Below are 19,617 nucleotides of genomic sequence, written 5' to 3'. Positions count from 1 at the left end.
GAAGCAGGACTGAAGACCAGATGGAGACGAGGCATCAGCCTTTTGTAGTATCTTGCCATGTGGCCTCTCTTTCTTTGTTCCAAAGACAAGCTACCCAGCACATGGCCTGGAAAAACCTCAGAGTTCTGTCCATAGGCATGTCCCTGCATGCCTTGCCGAGACACAAGGCGTGTCTGCCTTCTCTCAGTGGGTCAGTTGCGTAGCTGATGGTCCTTAATGGACCATCAAACAGGCTAGGCAGAGCTGACACCAACTTGTCCGGGGTGTCACCCAGAAGCATAGCATAAGTTTGAAATACTGATGGTGTAGAGCCAATACTTATAACTTTAAATACAACAATGCTACATGCATACAGATAGCATAATCATAACCAGCAAACCATAACCTTGTCTTAGACACCTCATTTGACCCCCTTAATACAGGATTTGGTGCCACTACAGGACCTTGGTTGCAACAATGATCTATACGGTCCCAGTTCAAGTCCATAACATCACAGCCATTTCTAGGGCTCCAGCCTGGGTCAAGGGAAGTTTGCTCCCTGAGAGAATGAAATAAACTTGGAGGGTGGTTTTAAGATCAGAAACTGCCTCAGGGATCATCAGCCCAGTGTGAGCTTTGATCCATCAGCTCCCCAGGGCCGAGCGTTACCACTTGAGCTCCAAGAGCAAGCCGGAGCTTTTATGCGGAACCTCCGCAAGAGAGGGACGTGAGACACAGTTGGCCCCGGGACACACAGCGATTTGCTGGCTAGCTGAAGAATACTGGAGATGGGGGCTCCTCATTTCTCCCCCCGGCTCTGGGAGGGGACTGTGACTGTGGTTAAAGGGAGGCTAACAATGGCACCTATATGTGGCACATTCAGTGTGAAAGGCTCTGTGTCTGCCACATTAGAGAGCTGGATTCTCATCCCACCTCTGCCTGAAGTGGCCTTATGCAGCTGATTTGGAGAGGGTTGGGGGTTCATAGCTGGCCGCCAGCCTGGGGTACAGGGCCCGCTCAGTAACAAGGGCTGTGATGTGCACTACACAGCAGACATGGGAGCAGAGCTCCTGGCTCCCAGCCCAGTGCACCTTCACCTTAGCTATGATGTACTGGGAGTGAATCTTCCTCTGGTGGACACGACATGGGTTTGTGGGATTACAGGGATTACGGCAATGGTCAGTCATCCATGTGATGTGCCCAGGGCAGGGGAGTATATGAGACACGACTGCCCACAGCTGGAGGGGCTGAGCCCCGCTCAGTGTGTATGTGAGATGGGGGAAGAGGGCACCTCCCTGGGCTCCATGGGGCAGGAAGGAAGTGGGGGCCAGAGGGAGTTTATAGCCCCATTCTTCACACTCCCCTCCATGCTGCAGGGGGTGTGCCCGCTCCTGCTCTCCCCATGCCCAGCCCAGGGGAGGTGGCACCAGGTGGGACTCAGCTGCTTCATTCAATATTGCCTTTAAAAGAAACTCCATGGGGCTGAGCCAGGAGGGCTGGGGCAGACAGGAGACAGGATGGGAGGTGGTGAGGGGTGGGCAGATGGGGGTGGGGGATGGGAAGTGGCGAGAGGTGGGGAAGATGGGGTGAGGATGGGACGTGGAGAAGGCTGGGCAGATGGAGATGGGACATGGTGAGGGGTGGGCAGACAAGGCTGGGGGATGGCAGGTGGTGAGGGCACTGGGCCAGATGGGGACAGGGATGGGAGGTGGTGAGAGCTGGGGCAGACGGGGGTGAGGGATGGGGTATGTGAGGGCCAGGACAGATGGGTGGGGAATGAGAGGTGACGAGAGCCGTGCAGACTCCAGGCTGGAGCGTTGGCCCTGTCCGGGTGGGGTTGGTTTGTCTCACGCTGGGGCTGATGGGGTGAAGTTGCCAATTCCCTGCCTCATGAGCAAGGGCCATAAAGCTTCAGACCATCCTGGGGCCTCACATCTCTGTCCTTGTGTCCGGCACCCATGTCTCTGTCTGTGTGTCCGGCTCTCTCCCACCCTGTCGGGCCAGCCACAGACAGCTGGGGACAGGGCAGGAAACCGAATGCGCCCATCTGTCGCTCAGCAAGATCGGGTTGCCATTGTCTGTGCCAGCAGCACCAAGCAATGAAATGGGACGTCAGGCAGGTCCCAGAGGGTGGCAATCAGCCCCGAGCCGCTGGAGTCAATGGGGCAGGTCCCAGTGGATGCCAATTGGAGCTGCTCCAGCTGGGAATCCTCACTCCAAGCTCACCCTGGGCTGGGGAGAGGTTCTAGTGGGGAGCTTAGAGCATGCTCAGGGTGGGGTGGGGGTTCTAGACTGGAGTTCAGCGCTTTCCAGGGAAGAGACAGAGGTTCTAGACTGAAGCACAGAGGTGTCTAAGAAGTGAGGGGAGGGTTCTAGATTGGAATCTGGCTCAGAGTCAGGATGGGGTGCGGGTTCTAGATTTGAGCCAGGTGTGCACTCCAGATGGGACACAGGTTCTAGGTAGGAGCCACATGCACATGGAGGCTGGGGTTCCAGATGGGAACCAGGTGCACACTCAGGACAACAGGATTCTGGACTAGCAGCCATTACACACTCAGGAGGGGGTGGGGTTCTAGACTGGTGGCTGTTACACACTCGGGCAGGGGTGGGATTCTAGACTGGAGCCTGGCACATACCTGTGGGTTCCATACTGGTGCTCAGCAGGGGCAGATTTTCCCCCCGGAAAGCACCCCGCAGGGACTGGGTGGAGTCGCAGCACTGCCTTTGCCAAACCAGCTGGTGTTTGCCACTCACCAGGATCCAGGATTGAAGAGGGCTTGGGGTGGGTCTGGGACAGGGACAGGTAACTGACAGCACCAGGCTGGCAGCGTGTCACCCCCTCCCTCCCAGCCTCTTGTGGACACTGGGATGAAGGTCTGGTTTGTGTTAGTCCTCTCCAAAGGACTCGCTGTTTGGTACCTGAAAGTCTGCTTTCCAGGTGAGGGGAAACTGAGGCAGGCCTCACCCACGGTGCCACATCTGGCCTTAAGGGTTTGTGACGGGACGGCCTGCGCTATGACCGAGCTGCTTCTGTCCATCGCTCGGCTGCCCAAGGGGTCTTGGCACGCAGGGCTCCGTGCAGGCTGGGATGATGCTGTCTGGTGTTAGGCTCCTGGCCTGGGGCGGGCTGCTCCTGCCGGTCTGCAGGGCGCTGGAAGGGAAGACCCAGCTCTGGACAGCTGCGTGATGCGGCGCCTGCGTGGAGCCCCCAGGGTGCAGTTGGGGCGGCGGGGAGGCCAGTATGGGGGGGTCTGGCCCTGCATTGCCCATCATGGGCGGGGGGGCCGCTGGTGTCGGGTGCCATGGCAGGGCTGGGAGCAAGCGTGTTTCATGGGCAGATGGGATCCCGGAGCAGGGCTGAGCAGGAGACGCTGGGGCTGGACACAGCACATAGACAATCAGGGTTGGAAGGGACTTCAGGAGGTCATCTAGTCCAACCCCCTGCTCAAAGAACCACCAATCCCCAATTTTTGCCCTAGATCCCTAAATGGCCCCCTCAAGGATTGAACTCACAACCCTGGCTTTAGCAGGACAATGCTCAAACCACTGAGCTATCCCTCCCCCCCGAGGGATGGGTGATCACATGGGTGATGCTGAAACACTGAGAGCAGCTGCTAGCCGCATCTTCCACCAGGGGCGGACGGAGCCTCCTGCCCTGTGCTCTGAGATGCCCCGGGCACGGCCCAGACCCCACCTTAGAATCATAGAATCATAGAATATCAGGGTTGGAAGGGACCCCAGAAGGTCATCTAGTCCAACCCCCTGCTCAAAGCAGGACCAATTCCCAGTTAAATCATCCCAGCCAGGGCTTTGTCAAGCCTGACCTTAAAAACCTCTAAGGAAGGAGATTCTACCACCTCCCTAGGTAACGCATTCCAGTGTTTCACCACCCTCTTAGTGAAAAAGTTTTTCCTAATATCCAATCTAAACCTCCCCCATTGCAACTTGAGACCATTACTCCTCGTTCTGTCATCTGCTACCATTGAGAACAGTCTAGAGCCATCCTCTTTGGAACCCCCTTTCAGGTAGTTGAAAGCAGCTATCAAATCCCCCCTCATTCTTCTCTTCTGCAGACTAAACAATCCCAGCTCCCTCAGCCTCTCTTCATAAGTCATGTGCTCTAGACCCCTAATCATTTTTGTTGCCCTTCGCTGGACTCTCTCCAATTTATCCACATCCTTCTTGTAGTGGGGGGCCCAAAACTGGACACAGTACTCCAGATGAGGCCTCACCAGTGTCGAATAGAGGGGAACGATCACATCCCTCGATCTGCTCGCTATGCCCCTACTTATACATCCCAAAATGCCATTGGCCTTCTTGGCAACAAGGGCACACTGTTGACTCATATCCAGCTTCTCGTCCACTGTCACCCCTAGGTCCTTTTCCGCAGAACTGCTGCCTAGCCATTCGGTCCCTAGTCTGTAGCGGTGCATTGGATTCTTCCATCCTAAGTGCAGGACCCTGCACTTATCCTTATTGAACCTCATCAGATTTCTTTTGGCCCAATCCTCCAATTTGTCTAGGTCCTTCTGTATCCTATCCCTCCCCTCCAGCGTATCTACCACTCCTCCCAGTTTAGTATCATCTGCAAATTTGCTGAGAGTGCAATCCACACCGTCCTCCAGATCATTTATGAAGATATTGAACAAAACCGGCCCCAGGACCGACCCCTGGGGCACTCCACTTGACACCGGCTGCCAACTAGACATGGAGCCATTGATCACTACCCGTTGAGCCCGACAATCTAGCCAGCTTTCTACCCACCTTATAGTGCATTCATCTAGCCCATACTTCCTTAACTTGCTGACAAGAATACTGTGGGAGATCGTGTCAAAAGCTTTGCTAAAGTCAAGAAACAATACATCCACTGCTTTCCCTTCATCCACAGAACCAGTAATCTCATCATAAAAGGCGATTAGATTAGTCAGGCATGACCTTCCCTTGGTGAATCCATGCTGACTGTTCCTGATCACTTTCCTCTCATGTAAGTGCTTCAGGATTGATTCTTTGAGGACCTGCTCCATGATTTTTCCAGGGACTGAGGTGAGGCTGACTGGCCTGTAGTTCCCAGGATCCTCCTTCTTCCCTTTTTTAAAGATTGGCACTACATTAGCCTTTTTCCAGTCATCCGGGACTTCCCCCGTTCGCCACGAGTTTTCAAAGATAATGGCCAAGGGCTCTGCAATCACAGCCGCCAATTCCTTCAGCACTCTCGGATGCAACTCGTCCGGCCCCATGGACTTGTGCACGTCCAGCTTTTCTAAATAGTCCCTAACCACCTCTATCTCCACAGAGGGCTGGCCATCTCTTCCCCATTCTGTGATGCCCAGCGCAGCAGTCTGGGAGCTGACCTTGTTAGTGAAAACAGAGGCAAAAAAAGCATTGAGTACATTAGCTTTTTCCACATCCTCTGTCACTAGGTTGCCTCCCTCATTCAGTAAGGGGCCCACACTTTCCTTGGCTTTTCCTGTGCTTTTACCTTGTGCTTTTCCTGGCATGGCCCCAGCCCCCAGTCCGTGTTGCCCCCGGCAGAAACCTGCCCCGCACCCCCAGCGCTCGGTGCTTCCTGTCTCGGACCCGCTCCCTCTCCCCGTTTCAGACTGCACCGCCTGCGTCTTCCCCTTCATCGACCGGGGGCGATCGTACCCCACGTGCACCCGGGACGGGAGCTGGGCCAGGGGGACACTGTGGTGCGCCACCACCACCCGCTATGACCAGGACTCCCGCTGGAAGCGCTGCTATGGGACGGGTGAGGGCTGGGGCTTTCTCCCCTTGATCTGAGGTGGGGGGCACCCTCTGGCTCCCCGGCTCCCTCTGCAAGACCAGAACCCCCGGGCGTCTGGCCGCAGAACAGCCAGGAACCCACCAGGCGCGTCCCGCACTCCTTTGCTGGCATGGTGGGGGGCGCATCGGGCAGCCAATAGCGCTTCGGGGCCCCTGACAGTCTCCCCACCGGGAGGCCATAGGCAGGCGCTTTGAGCCAGGAATCAGCTCCTCTGGATCTGAATGTTCAGGGCTGAAATCAGGGATGCCCAAAGTCTCCCCCCCGGGAAGTGCCATAGCAGGTGCCAGCTCCAGCCAGACACCAAATCCTGTGGCAAAACCCTTCAGCCCCTTTGGTGCCCTGGGGAAATGCCACATCTTGTGATTGCAGAATCGCAGATCCCAGGGGGCTGGACTGAGGGGAACAGGGCCCTTTGCACCTCTCCCAGCTGTGGTTTCAGGCTCCTTGCAGATTCAGGCAGGGTTGGTTACACTGGAGGTAGCTCCCCCCTCTGGGAGCGATGAGCTCAGGCTCTCAGCAGACTCAGGCAGCCTTGCTGTGTTGGTCACACTTGGAGCAGCTCTCCTCTCTCACAGCTACAGGCTCAGGCTCTCTGCAGACTCAGGCAGAGTCGCTGTGTTGGTCACACTCAGTTCACTATTTTGAGCTTTTCTCCACACCCATAAGGGTGGAAGGCAGGATTTTTTGTTGAAATGAAAAGGTGAGAAGCGGAGAGAAACAGAGCCCGTGGAGATGTCCCTGAGTGTGACCCACCTTGTCCGCTCCCCGCCCCCTGCTCAAACTCTAGGCAACAGAAACCTATTTGCTACAGGGAAATTGTCCCCGCTCCAAAGAACTTTCCAAATTTTTCTCGGACAATAGTTCACTGTGTGCTGGACTTAATGATCACTTGGTTGCTGTCTGTCTTTCCATGCACAGGAGCATCTATCGTTCCTTCCTCATCCCAAACTCAACAAACAATTCCTTTCTGTCCATGCAAAAAAACAAACAAAAAGTTTGAAATTTCTGGTGAATCAAAAAGTAAAAAAAAACAAAAAAAATCCTTTCAGGTTGAAAAAATTGTTTCATTTCAAGCATTTTTAAAACTTTTTACTTTAAAAAATAAAATGAAAGGATATTTCAGCTTGGAAAAGAGATGATTAAGGGGGGATATGAATGAGGTCTATAAAATCATGGATGTTGTAGAGAAAGTGAATAAGGAAGTGTTATTTACTCCTTCTCATAACACAAGAACTAGGGGTCACCAAATGAAATTAATATTCAGCAGATTTAAAACAAATAAAAGGAAGTATTTCTTCACACAACGCACAGTCAACCTGGGGAACTCCTTGCCAGAGGGTGTTGTGAAGGCCAAGACTATAACAGGGTTCAAAAAAGAACTAGATACATCATGGAAGATGGGTCCATCAGTGGCTATTAGCCAGGATGGGCAGGGATGGTATCCCGTAGGTTTTTTTGCCCAACAGAAACAACCTGCTGAGGTGGACACAAAGTTGTAAAACATTTTGGGCAACCTGAATTAGCATTTTTCACTGAAAAAAAGATTTGCTCAAAGATATTTTACCCAGATCCACTTCCATGATGTCTATGCTGCGGCCAGCAGCTCAGGGGCCTGATCTCGGCTGGGTCTCTGGACACTGCAGCAAAGCTCGTCTATAAGAACCGTGTGCATCGGTCCCCAGCGCCGTGTGTCCTGCCTGTGCCACGCAGCTGAGGGCAGCAGCTTTCGCGAGGTGGGAACGGGCTGCGGGTAATGGAACGGGCACAGCCCTGCCCAGCCTCAGCCTGTGATGCCCAGAGGCTGGCTGGGCAGGGGGGCAGTAGAGGGGATGTTGCTTAGGAATCTCAGCAAAGACCTCAGCGAGTGTCCCCAGAGCCTCAGGATCCCTGGGCGATGGGCTGTTCTCAGATCCTGCCAGGTCTAGGATCACGTGAGATGCAGCCACTGTCATGGAGGGGACACGTGTGGGAGGGATGGGGGGCCAGTGGCACAGCCAGCCCCCCCATGGGGATGCTCCAATCCCTCCAGGTGGGCACAGCTGTGCTAATGGAGGGGAGGGTGGGTTGTTGGGGATGAAAGCCTACTCCTTTCACCTCACCGTGCCTCAGTTTCCCCTCCTGTCTTTTATTTGCAAGCTTGCTGGGGCAAGGACAATCTCTGGCTCCCCAGGGGCATAGCAGTGAGAACAGCCCTGAAGAGCCCTGCACGCAGTGGAGACACCTCTTTGTCCCTGTCTCTCCCCTCCCAGAATATGGAGGCAACACAGGTGGCCAGCCCTGCATCTTCCCCTTCGTGTACCAGGGCCGGGCGTTCTACACCTGCACCGACGAGGCTGCCAAGCCACGCAGGTTCTGGTGCGCCACCACTGGGAACTACGACTGGGACTGGCTCTGGAGCTACTGTCTCAACACCCATAAGGATGGGCAGTGGGGCGGGAGGCAGGAAGGGGGTCAGTGCAGGGTGGTCAGGGGCCACTCACCTCGCAGCCTCCCTGAGTGGAATCCCAGATGGGATCCCTACCGCACCCTCCTCCCAGTGCAGGCATGTCTGGTCACAGGGTGACACTGCTGGGGATATTTCAGCCCAAGATGCTTGAGCAGAGATGCCAGACCCCGGTTCCCAGCCCTGGTATCTGTAGCGGGTTTATCCCAAGTCTCCCCACATTTATAGTTATTCTTATTATTTATTAGGTGTGCTATGGTAGGGCCTAGAAACCCCACTCATGGCCAGGATCCCAGTGTGCTAGGTGCTGTACATTATTTATTAGGTGTATTATGGTAGCACTAGGTGCTGTGCAAACCCAGAACATAAACCCCATGTGCTTGTCAAACCTCAGCTCCTGGAGTCCTGTGACTGTGGGAGAAACTCAAGTTTCTGTTTAAATGGAGAAAGGAGGTTTCTGTCCCTTGGGGCTGCAGAGAGAAGCTAGGACTGGGAGAATGGTCCGGGAACCAGCCGGGGAATGAGAAGACCCTCCCGCTGTTTGTTAAGATCCTCCTGATTTTGGGGGCCAGAGTCCCTGTTGCTGAATGTGTGGGGCTGGCAATACTGAATCCGCCCATACAGCTTCCGACCCCAAACCGTGCCCTGGAGCTGAGCAGGATGAGGCAGACCCATGTCCCAGGCATGGCATATAAGGCGGCTCTGGGGTTTTATAAGTTTAACAGCGCAGGGGTCCCTCCCAGAGAAGGATTTGAACTTGACAGCCAGAGGCTGGGGCTGGTGACAAGCTTGTACATCCTTGCACACTGCCACTAATGGAGTGTTTGTCCGGTAACTTATGGTGAGAAACACCTGACAACCCCCCTGCATCAATCCAAGCCCTGAGCTGGTCTGTTGTAAAAGTAAAACAAGTTTATGAAGAGAAGGACACGGGTTCAAGTGACACAAGCCGAAGGAATAAGGACAGAAATGGTCACGAACAAACACCAGTAGAAACACGCTTCTCAGGCTAGAACTGAATTTCAGCCAGTTACAGTCTTCGCCTAAGCAGGTTTCTCACCTGTGCTCAGTTCCCAGAGATGTCACCCCTTTGGCTGAAGGATCCACTTTTCACAGAGGTCCAGGAGTCCCGGCCTCTTGTGTCTGCCCAGTCATGGATAACCCCATGGGTTTCTCTCTCCTTCTTTTTATAGCCCTGCAAACCTTTGCAATGTATTCTGTGCAATGTGGGCCCAGCCAGTTTCTCTCTCCTGCAGAGGCCGGGCTGTCTTCTCCCGGGCTTGGTAGCTTGATGGCTTTGTTTACCTTAGATGTAAATGGACCGTCATTGTCTCTGCCTGAGGAGCAGGCTGGCCAGAGAAGCTAATGCCCGTTCCTTACTCTAGGGCTTATTCATTGCTTGCCAAACGCATCTGAGGAACATCATTCCAGCCCCTCTTTATAATTCTTATACACAGCCCATGCAACCATTTTCGGGACCAGCGTGTTGCCCGTTTGTACGTGATCCACCCGTGACACCGGTTAGCTGCAGATTCTGCCAGGTATGTGAGGTGTAGTGAGTACGCCAGACCTGACGGGCACTGCTGACCCACTGCAGTGTCTCCCCAATGGGCCTCTATGTCACCGGGCCCCATTGTGCCAGGTGCTGCACAGAGCCCGACTGAGGTCAGGGCCCTGTCGCTGCACAGACACAGAGTGAGCGCCAGTCCCTGCCACAAAGAGCTCACAGTCTAACTTGACCTACGGGCAGGAGAGGTGACAGGAACAGAAAGGGGAAGTGACTTGCCCAAGGTCCCCAGCAGGGAACCTAGGAGTCCTAACTCTGAATGCAGTGACTTAACCTCTGCCTCACACTGCCCCCTCCCCTCTCTCTGTCTCCCCAGTACTGGCTGGCAATTCCCCGGCTCTCTGCACCTTCCCGTTCACCTACCAGAACCGGACCTACCAGGGCTGCACAGCAGATGGGGATGCCAGCAGGAGGCCCTGGTGTTCTCTGACTAGAAACTATGATGTGGACCAGAAACGCATGTACTGTCTGGACTCAGGTAGGGGCCGGGGAGGAGAAGGGAAGAGCTACATGGGACTTTGCTGCCCAGCTTGGCCTATGGGGACCCAGCATTCTCTAGGGCTGGTCGGCCCCAGGCAGCCCCATCGTGCTGGGACATGAATGCAGCCTCAGACACTTGGCTGGGGTGTCCAGAGGGAGAGAGATGCCCAGCTCTGAGTTCAGTAGAGTTTCTGCACAGAACTGCTGTTGGCATCTTGCATGGAAGGGTGGCCCAGTGGTTACCTACCTAGCCTGGGACTTGGTCACTATGAGATGAATTCTCTGCTCTGGCCCAGCCTTCCTGTGTGAGTTTGGATAAGTCACATAGCAGCCCCATGCCTCAGTTTCCCCACCTGTGTAATGAGGATAATTGTCCTGCTGCACAGGGAGTTAGGAGGGGAAATACCTTGTGAGCTGTGGTAAAGGGGCCAGAGCAGTATGGTGAGTAGATAGACTGGCAATTGCAGCCGGGCAGTGTCACATCCCAGGGCATTTGGGTGGCTGAGTACTGGGCTGTTAAACACAACAGGCCCAGCCTTGGGGATGGGGTGGGAAAAAACACGGCTGTTTCCCTGTTGTTCCTGTTTTGCAGGGTGAAAATGGGCTGATTTTGGGGAGGGCCATTGCCCCCCAAAGCTTTTGCAAAATGTTTTAATTAGAACATTCCTGGGAATGGTTCTGTCACCATTTACCAAAAGCCAGGCTTTCCGGCCCACAGAAAATGCCCAGTTTCCAATAACTGCGAGATCCTGGGAACATTTTCTGTCGAAATATTGATGGCAAAAGTCACAGAAGTTTTTGCCAAAAAGGAAACTTTCCACAGTCCCAGGTGTCTTGTGAAAACTGCCATTTTTCTGAGCAGGAAAAGGCCATTTTTGAGGGGAAATAACCCCATTTTTTGGACAAATGTCCCCCACCTAACTCCAGCATCCCCACAGCCCATGGAGTGAGTCTTCCCAGCCCTTGGGATCCCCTAGTGTAGCCAAACCTTTAGACCTAAGTGGGGAATTTACAGATCCCCCATTTTGCTGCCCCATGGGCCCTTCATTGTAAGGTCTGGGTCAGCAAGACCTGTTTTGGGGCAGCATGAGCACCCTGCTGTGCCCCTTGCTGCTCTGTGGGGGGACATGTAAACAGGGCCAGGGGAGGTGCAAGGATCCCCAGCTTGTGGGGCTGGGGTGACCTGGGCCAGAGCCCATGGGGGTGACTGGCCAAGCCCCGCCTGCTTGGCCGCACTGACATCAAGGGTCCAGCCTGTGCGGAGTCAGGGCCTCCCTGCTTGTGAGCCCAAGGGGTCAGCACATCCCCTGTGTGCTCTTCCCCCGCACTGTGGGGGTCACGTAGGCCCTTGGGTGGGTCCCTTACAGTCTATCCCTTTCAGCGGGGGGAGGAGGGGTGGCCATCTTTGGCGCCATCACTCACAAGACCCGATGTCCCCATCACTGACCCCAGTGGAGGGGAGCAAACCCGAAGGCACTAGGGGAGGCAGCTACAGGTCCAGATTGGGGGAGGAGGGGCAGAGCCCTCTCAGACCAGCGGACCCCCCCAGGGTGTGGCCCAGTGGCAGGGCAGGCTGTGGGAGGGCTCTGACATGTGGGAACTGGGCAGGGTGACCTGCACGGGGCTGTGTGGCTCTGTGGGTCCCAATTCCCAGTTATTCTGGGGCCGGTTGGAGAGCCGGGGCCTGATGGGAGCTTCGGGGGTGGGGGTGGGTGGGTGTGTTGCGGGGGCACAATGTGCTCTGGGGGGATGTCTTTGATTAGGAACCCCCCTTCCCGGCTCCTTTTGACCCATTGTGACTTTGACCAAATTTCCCCCAAATGACCCGGGATTTTGGGTGCCCAACTCGAGATGCCTCAGCGAGGCCGGACTGACAGAAAGCGCCACCCTGGCCTGTGGCATTGGACACCTGGGTTCTGTTCCCAGCTCTTCCACCCGCCCGCACTGGATGGGCAGGGGCGTGTCCCGTCCCCTGGCCGTGCCTCAGTTTCCCCTCCTGTCCAGTGTCAGTCTGGTCAATTTGGACTCTGAACTGCTTGGGTCAGGGCCTGTCTGTTGTCATGGGTCTGTGCAGCGCCTGGCGCTTTGGGTCCCGAATCTCAGTTGGAGCTCCGGATGCTTCCATGTCTCACGTTGGACTTCCAGGATCCCGAGTCTCAGCTGTAGCCCCTGGTACGGGGCTCTAATTCCCCCAGGGATGGGGCTCCCCATACAAGCCAAACACCACACTAATCCAGCCTCCCTTCGCTCTGGCTCGTTCCAGATGGGCACCCATCTGATGCACCGGGGACCCCAGCCCTGGCCTTGCTCCCCCGGCCTTTCTCCAGAGCCGGCAGGCGGGGAGCAGAGAAGGGCTGGAGGGGGAGGAAGAGACGTTGGGCGAGAAGATCCACGGGCCAGTCAAGATCCTGGCATTAACATGCGTGACGTGGCTGCGTGACTACTCCAGAGCCCCCCTTGCACCCAGAGCCGCGAAAGCCTAGAGAAAAGGGTGTTAAAATCCAGCCCCTCACAGCCTGCATATTGCTGGGCTTTGCTCCTGTCTCTGTCCCCTTGCCTACATGCCGCATGACCCAGTCCTGCTCCCCCTGGCAGCCACGGCCCCCTGCTTCCAGCTCCCGCTCTCACACAGACCCTCAGTGCCCCCCTGCTTTCTGGCCAGCTGGGCCCTGCTGCCCGGGTGTCTGGGGACGTGGCTCTGCCCAGGCAGACCTGAGGGCACCGTGAGGGGCTGATGTGGACTGAATTGTGAACTCTGCTACTGCACTGGTACTGCCATGGTGAGGGCCCGGCTGATCATCCTGGCTCCCCCTGGCCCCGGAGCCTGTCCTGGGAATTCATCTGCCCCCGGGTGGGAGGGGGCTTCGAGTCACCGGTGGCTGCGTCACACTCTGCTCCGCTTCCCTCGGCCATTCACAGCAAACGTCTCTGGCTGGCGGCGCCTTTGCTCCAGCCCCTTCTGGTGTTGGCCCAAATCCCGGCCCAGAGCGATACCCGCGCAGAGATGGAGGCCAGCTGGTGGCCGGTTCTTGCCAAGCAACCAGTCACCGGAGGGGAGAGAGTGAGGAACCGAGACTGGCCCAAACCCAGACTGAGCCCCTTACGGTGACCAAAGGGAGACAGAGGCGCTGATGGGTGAAGCCTGTCCTGTGTTTGGGGGCGACCGATCAACCCCCCTGTCTAACAGGGACAGGGGAAGCAACAATTGCCCTCTGGGATTGTTGTGTAGACAGGTGTAACCCAATGTGGTTTCTGTGCTAGCCCATCTCCCCTGCGGCTCGAAGTGTTGCTGTCTTGGGGTGTGGCCAGCCCCCTTTGGACACCCGTTTGCCCATTAAGGGACCAGCCCTGGGCTCTGTTCACCCCGTGGTTTGACTTGATTTAATGCAGGTGTCACCTTATGTTGCCAGTCGTGCTTTGCCCTTGGTTTGGGGCAGGGCTGGTTGGACCCTTCGTTAGCTGGGGAGGGCTTGCAGGGGTTTCCCCTCCACGCCGTGTCCTTCTGATTTGGTTTTTCTTTGCTCGTTAGCTGAATAAACTCTCCAGCGCACACGGCGCCGCTTGGCTTCATAAGCAATTCGGGTTGGAACCAGAGAGAATCTTCGGCACGTTGCAGCTGACTCGGGAGCCCAGAGATTTCCCCCCAGCTCGCCCCCAAATTCACCATTTGATTTTAACTGCTTGTCCGGGCCAGGATGTCCCCTGAATGACACTTAGGCGTCCCTCTGGCCTGGCCCCGGGGCACAGGCAGCCCCGTCCTGCACACAGTTAAGCAAGCAGCACCCGAGACCCAGTTCTATGTTGGCAGCGTCTGCCCAGCGCCGAGTGCCCCGCACCTGTTTCAGGAGCAGGATGGTGAGCGACCTGGGGACTGGCCCAGCTCCTGTCAGACGGGGGATCTGGTGTCACGGCTCCGTGCGTTCCGCCCCCTCTCCCGCCGTGTTGCTTTGATTGTTACATGTGGCCACTACGGGGCCTCCTGGACGTGGGAGGTTCACTGCAGTGGAACGGGGCTGATTGACACCCATAGGGGCTCTGGCCCTGGCTATCTAATACCTCCGCTTCTCCCCAAGCCAAGGGGGTGCGAACTGAACAGAGACACAGCCCTGCCTGCAGGGACCCCAGTCCCCAGCGCTGCCCATCCCCATGTCCCGCAGATGATGCTATGAGGCGGGGACCGGGCGGCCCATCCCGCAGGAACCGCACTTTGCCCCCTGCTGCCCCGCAGCCCCAGGCAGGAGCCCTCCGCTCCCTGGGCAAAGCCCGGGTGAGAGTGACGGGTTTAGGCTCTGGGCTCCGATCCTGCACTTGGGGAATCGGCGCAGGTCAGTGGGAGTCACTGGGGCGAGGAACATTGACCCAGCCCTGGATGGGTCCACGGGGAGCGATGGCGACTAAACGGGGCTCACTGGGAATGAGACCCCGCCTCTGGGAGTGCAGAAAGTGGGGACCATGCTCAGGGGTTCGGGGGCCCTTATGAGGGGCACCATTCCCTATGACGGGGCTCCCAAACATTCCCCCCTAGCTAATGAAACTGTTCAAAAGCCGTGTGAAAAAGCGCAATTCCCGCTCTCACCACACGGGTGCAGCCCAGCTCCGGCACCCAGGTCATGCTCGCGTCGTTCTGAGAGTGCAGACAAACTTTGCCCAGTGAAACCGGGGGGTGCTCAGCACCCACCGCACCCCCAGTTCCCGCACCTCTGGCGCCCTGGCTGCAGGGTCCGATGGTGCCCTGGGTTCCAGCTCCTGGTCCTGGCTGGTCTGGGGAGGGACAGGACGTCTCCTCTTCCCTGGGACGGGCTGCACCCGGAGCTGGGTCAGACTCACCACCGGGGACCTTCCTCCAATTGCAGGACACTCCGCAGCTCCCACCCAGGCTGCCATTTTCCCTCAGGCCAGGCTGAGGCAGATCCTTGGCTGGGCCCAGCCATCACCTTGATGGTCCTGATCATCCATCACCAAGTCCCGATCCCAGGGGCCCCGGCAGCAATGGCTCCTGGGGGTGCGGCGGTTTGGAGCGGGAATGGCTGTGAACCATCCAGCCTCCTCCAGCCACCCTGGGAGGAGCCGCCTCTCGCGGCCTGGCCTCTTCTCCTCGCCCTCTGCCCATCACCCAGCAGCTCTGCTTTGCCCTCTGCCACCCGCTGGGGGCACTGGGCTCCTCCAGCCCTGGGTGGGGGCTGTCACCAGTCACCACTCTGCCCATGTATGCAGTTCTGGGGGTGTCAATACTCCCCATGTAGCCCCCAACTCTGCCCACGGGGGACCAGCTAGGACTGCGTAGCAGCCCACCTTTGGGCCACGGTCCACAGTTTGGGAACTCTTGCCACGTGGGATCCTATAATGGGGGCACAATTCCCCACAGCTCCTCTAGGGGGCACCATTCTCAGTGTGATCCTGTAATGGGGGCCCCATTCCCTTGGGATCTGATGGGGAGGTCTCCCTTAGAGCCCGTTCCCACCGTGGAACAGGCTGCTGGACCCAGAGCTGGTGCTGGCCAGCTGGAGACCTGGGCGCTGCCCTGAGTGACCCCAGCTGAGCCGAACCATGGGAGTGGTACAACCCCATGGCTCCTCCAGCTGCCCTTGCCCCCCAAGGGGTGAGCTCTGGGTACGTATCTGTCTCTCCAGTCAGGATGGCATCCTGGGCTGCTGCACTGCAGCTGCTGGCCCCAATGCTGCCCCTCTTGGTCGCAACTGCAGCAGGTACCAGGGTAGGGTTGTTCCCGAGACAGTTGCTTGGGCACAGAGCTCGCTGGGGGCGCAGGTGTGGGGATTTTGCAGCCAGGAAGCTGCCTGCTGCCGTTCGTTTCTTTGGGGTCAGGCAAACGGGACATGGCACGCTTTTGTGTGCAAGCACAATTGCACCGAGAATCTCCCTGACACATTTCTCCTCCTAACAGAAACACCCAGCAGTGCCATGGATATTGGTGCACCGCTCGGGCCAAAGGCTAGGTGCTCTCAGTTCAGCCCGGAGGTTTGTTTCTTCAGACTTAATCAGACTCTTTCTCTCTGGGTGTTTCTATTTGGTGCCCAGAGTGATCCCCTTTCACACACCATTGCCCCTTGTTACTGAGCAGCGACTGCCCTGTGCACATGGCCCTGTCTCCCCGGGTGGAAGGAAGGCAGGGCCTGCTGAGATGGTGAACAGAAGCTGCCCTGGGTAGAAACGAAACAAAGACACTGCCAGGAAAGAGCCTTTATTTTCAAGGGCAGCGAAAAGTGGGAAACGCACCAGGCCACCCAGCCCCAACCAGCTGGATCAACCAGACAAAACAGCCCCTGGACGGGTCTCAGGATTTGCAAGCATCGGGATTTTGGGCACCCACATTGTGACGCCTTAAAGAGGCAGTTGCTCAGCACCTTAAACAGAGCCTGATCTTCCACAAGCACTGAGCACCTGCCCTTTGAAGGCATCTCGAGGTGGACACCCAAAATCACTCGTCGCTTCTGAGAATCTTGGCCTGGGTTTTTATCCAGGAGCCCCCTCCGTCGAAGTGGTGTCACGGGACATCGACGGCTCTGGCACTGCCTGTCCCTTCAGCTCCTCCTTCTCCCTCCTCAGTCGGGACAGAAAACCCACTGGCGGTCCATGTGGTAGCTGTCCGTGGTGGCACACCAGAACCTCCCGAAGAGATTGTCAAACTTGGTACAAGCAGAGAAGCGTTTGCCCTTGCAGGTGAAAGGGAAAACATACGCTTCTCCATTGTCGTAATCTGACGGAGACAGAAACACCGACTGGTACCATGGCCAGGGGGAGATTTCATCTCGGCTAGGAGAGGAATCAGCAGGTTTTTCTGCAAAGGACACGCTCTGTGCATTGAATATGAAGGAGCTGTACTGGGGGAAAGTTTCTTTTCCCCCCTCCCCCTTCAATTTCAACATGCCATTATTAGGTTTCAGAGTCAAGTACCCTTTAGATGGATGGGGCAGTCTCCCTTCAGAGCCAGGGTTCCAGGCTCTCTGCAGATGCAGGCTAGCAGCACTGTACTGCTGACATGCGGGTCCCCTTTTTAAATGAGAGCTGAGAGTCTGGCGCACAGTTCTGCGGCTGCGGGATCTTGGAGCCTAGAGGCGCTGCTAATAATTCAGCCTCACAATGCAAAGCCACTGGGCTCCACACAGCCCGGAGCTGGGGGAAATGGGCTGTGTCCTTCACTGGACTCTTAATGCTTTAGCTCCAGCATCTCAGCACCTTGCTGAAGGCATTCAGGAGTTGCTGCACTCAGCGTTGCAAAGCCAACTGTGGTGAGAGACTAAACCTCATTTTCCAGAGGGATTTAGGCACTTAGTAGATGAAACTCACATTGATTGTCAATGAGATTTTGGCTCCTAAGGACCTAAATGCATTTTGGAAATGACATTTAGGCTCTTAAATCAGTTGGCTTTGCACCACTAAGGCAGCAACCGCTAAATACCTTTGAAAATCCGGGCGTTAGGAAGAATTTTAGTTATTGGCTAGGGACGCATCAATTAGAAGTAACGGAGGAGGAAAAGGACCTTGGAGTATTGGTTGATCATAGGATGACTATGAGCCGCCAATGTGATATGGCTGTGAAAAAAGCTAATGTGGTCTTGGGATGCATCAGGAGAGGTATTTCCAGTAGGGATAAGGAGGTTTTAGTACCGTTATACAAGGCACTGGTGAGACCTCACCTGGAATACTGTGTGCAGTTCTGGTCTCCCATGTTTAAGAAGGATGAATTCAAACTGGAACAGGTACAGAGAAGGGCTACTAGGATGATCCGAGGAACAGAAAACCTGTCTTATGAAAGGAGTCTCAAAGAGCTTGGCTTGTTTAGCCTAACTAAAAGAAGGTTGAGGGGAGATATGATTGCTCTCTATAAATATATCCGAGGGATAAATACCAGAGAGGGAGAGGAATTATTTAAGCTCAGTACCAATGTGGACACAAGAACAAATGGATATAAACTGGCCACTAGGAAATTTATACTAGAAATTAGACGAAGGTTTTTAACCATCAGAGGAGTGAAGTTTTGGAATAGCCTTCCAAGGGAAGCAGTGGGGGCAAAAGATCTATCTGGCTTTAAGAGTAAACTCGATAAGTTTATGGAGGAGATGGTATGATGGGATAACATGGTTTTGGTAATTAAATATTCATGGTAAATAGGCCCAATGGCCTGTGATGGGCTATTAGATGGGGTGAGATCCGAGTTACCCAGGAAAGAATTTTCTGTAGTATCTGGCTGATGAATCTTGCCCATATGCTCAGGGTTTAGCTGATCGCCATATTTGGGGTCGGGAAGGAATTTTCCTCCAGGGCAGATTGGAAGAGGCCCTGGAGGTTTTTCGCCTTCCTCTGTAGCATGGGGCACGTGTCACTTGCTGGAGGATTCTCTGCTCCTTGAAGTCTTTAAACTACGATTTGAGGACAGATATAGGTGTGAGGTTTTTTTTGTAGGAGTGGTGGGTGAAATTCTGTGGCCTGCGCTGTGCAGGAGGTCAGACTAGATGATCATAATGGTCCCTTCTGACCTCAATATCTATGAATCTATGAATCTATGAATTTATCATTTCATTTCATTTCATTTTGACTTTAATTACATAGTAATATTACAGTGTGAATTTTAATATATTGTATATCTCTCATGTTTTATATAGTTTATTTGATATTATAGTTTAAAGTTTCAAAATGATCAGAGCAAAGTATTTTACCTTCAACTAAATATTAACATTAACATTAATATTATAGTATATAATATATATGTTATTTTATAATATAGTATAATGTTTTGAAATTATTGGACAGAAACATTATACATTATTACAAAATATTAATTAATTGTCCAAATGAAACATATCACTTTACTTCACACTATTAATTGAAATGTTTCCTCCTGATAAGGGGAAAACGTTACATTTTGAATATATCATTTAAATTCCTTTCTTTTCAACTTTTATATTGAAATCTGGATTTTAATATTATTGTAAATATATTTTGTATATTTTATTTTATATTGTAGTTTAATGTTTCAAAATGGTCAGAATGAAGCATTTTACTGTACTGAAACAAAATATTAATGTTAATGCAGTATATACTAGAGATTTCATTTTTTATTAAAGTATCATATTTTGTAAATATTGGAGTGAAACATTTTATTACAAATGTTATTTTATTACAAAATATTAATTGAAACTGTTCCTTCTAAGAAGGGGAAAATGTTTCATTTTGAATTTATGGCTTCAATTCTTGTCATTTCAACTTTTATATTATATTGAAATCTGAATTTTAGTGTTATGGTATATATATAAAAATTTTATAGATATAACAAATCAGAATGCAACATTTGAAACAATTGAAGACCGTTGGCAGTTTGTCAAAGAGACATTATTAAGGGCACAA

General features: G+C 54.2%; 1 protein-coding gene across 1 annotated transcript; it reads left to right on the top strand.

The window, feature by feature from the left end:
- The first annotated feature begins 1,123 nt into the window (after window positions 1-1,123).
- LOC141976855 (72 kDa type IV collagenase-like) lies at window positions 1,124-10,851 on the top strand. Its single transcript, XM_074938020.1, has 5 exons — window positions 1,124-1,157; window positions 5,579-5,728; window positions 8,014-8,214; window positions 10,091-10,252; window positions 10,847-10,851. The coding sequence occupies exons 1-5, from the start codon at window positions 1,124-1,126 to the stop codon at window positions 10,849-10,851; spliced, it is 552 nt and encodes a 183-aa protein (XP_074794121.1).
- The last annotated feature ends 8,766 nt before the right edge of the window (window positions 10,852-19,617 follow it).

Source organism: Natator depressus, chromosome 23 (genome assembly GCF_965152275.1).
Source record: "Natator depressus isolate rNatDep1 chromosome 23, rNatDep2.hap1, whole genome shotgun sequence".
Classification (NCBI taxonomy): domain Eukaryota; kingdom Metazoa; phylum Chordata; order Testudines; family Cheloniidae; genus Natator; species Natator depressus.
The sequence above is the reverse complement of the archived record's forward strand: the minus strand, read 5'-3'. Positions and strand labels throughout refer to the sequence as shown.

Coding starts and splice junctions, on each gene's coding strand:
- LOC141976855 (XM_074938020.1), top strand. CDS start 1,124: ATGGGTTTGTGGGATTACAGGGATTACGGCAATG. Junction 5,729..8,013: donor GAAGCGCTGCTATGGGACGG/GTGAGGGCTGGG, acceptor CTCCCCTCCCAG/AATATGGAGGCAACACAGGT. Junction 8,215..10,090: donor GGGCGGGAGGCAGGAAGGGG/GTCAGTGCAGGG, acceptor CTGTCTCCCCAG/TACTGGCTGGCAATTCCCCG.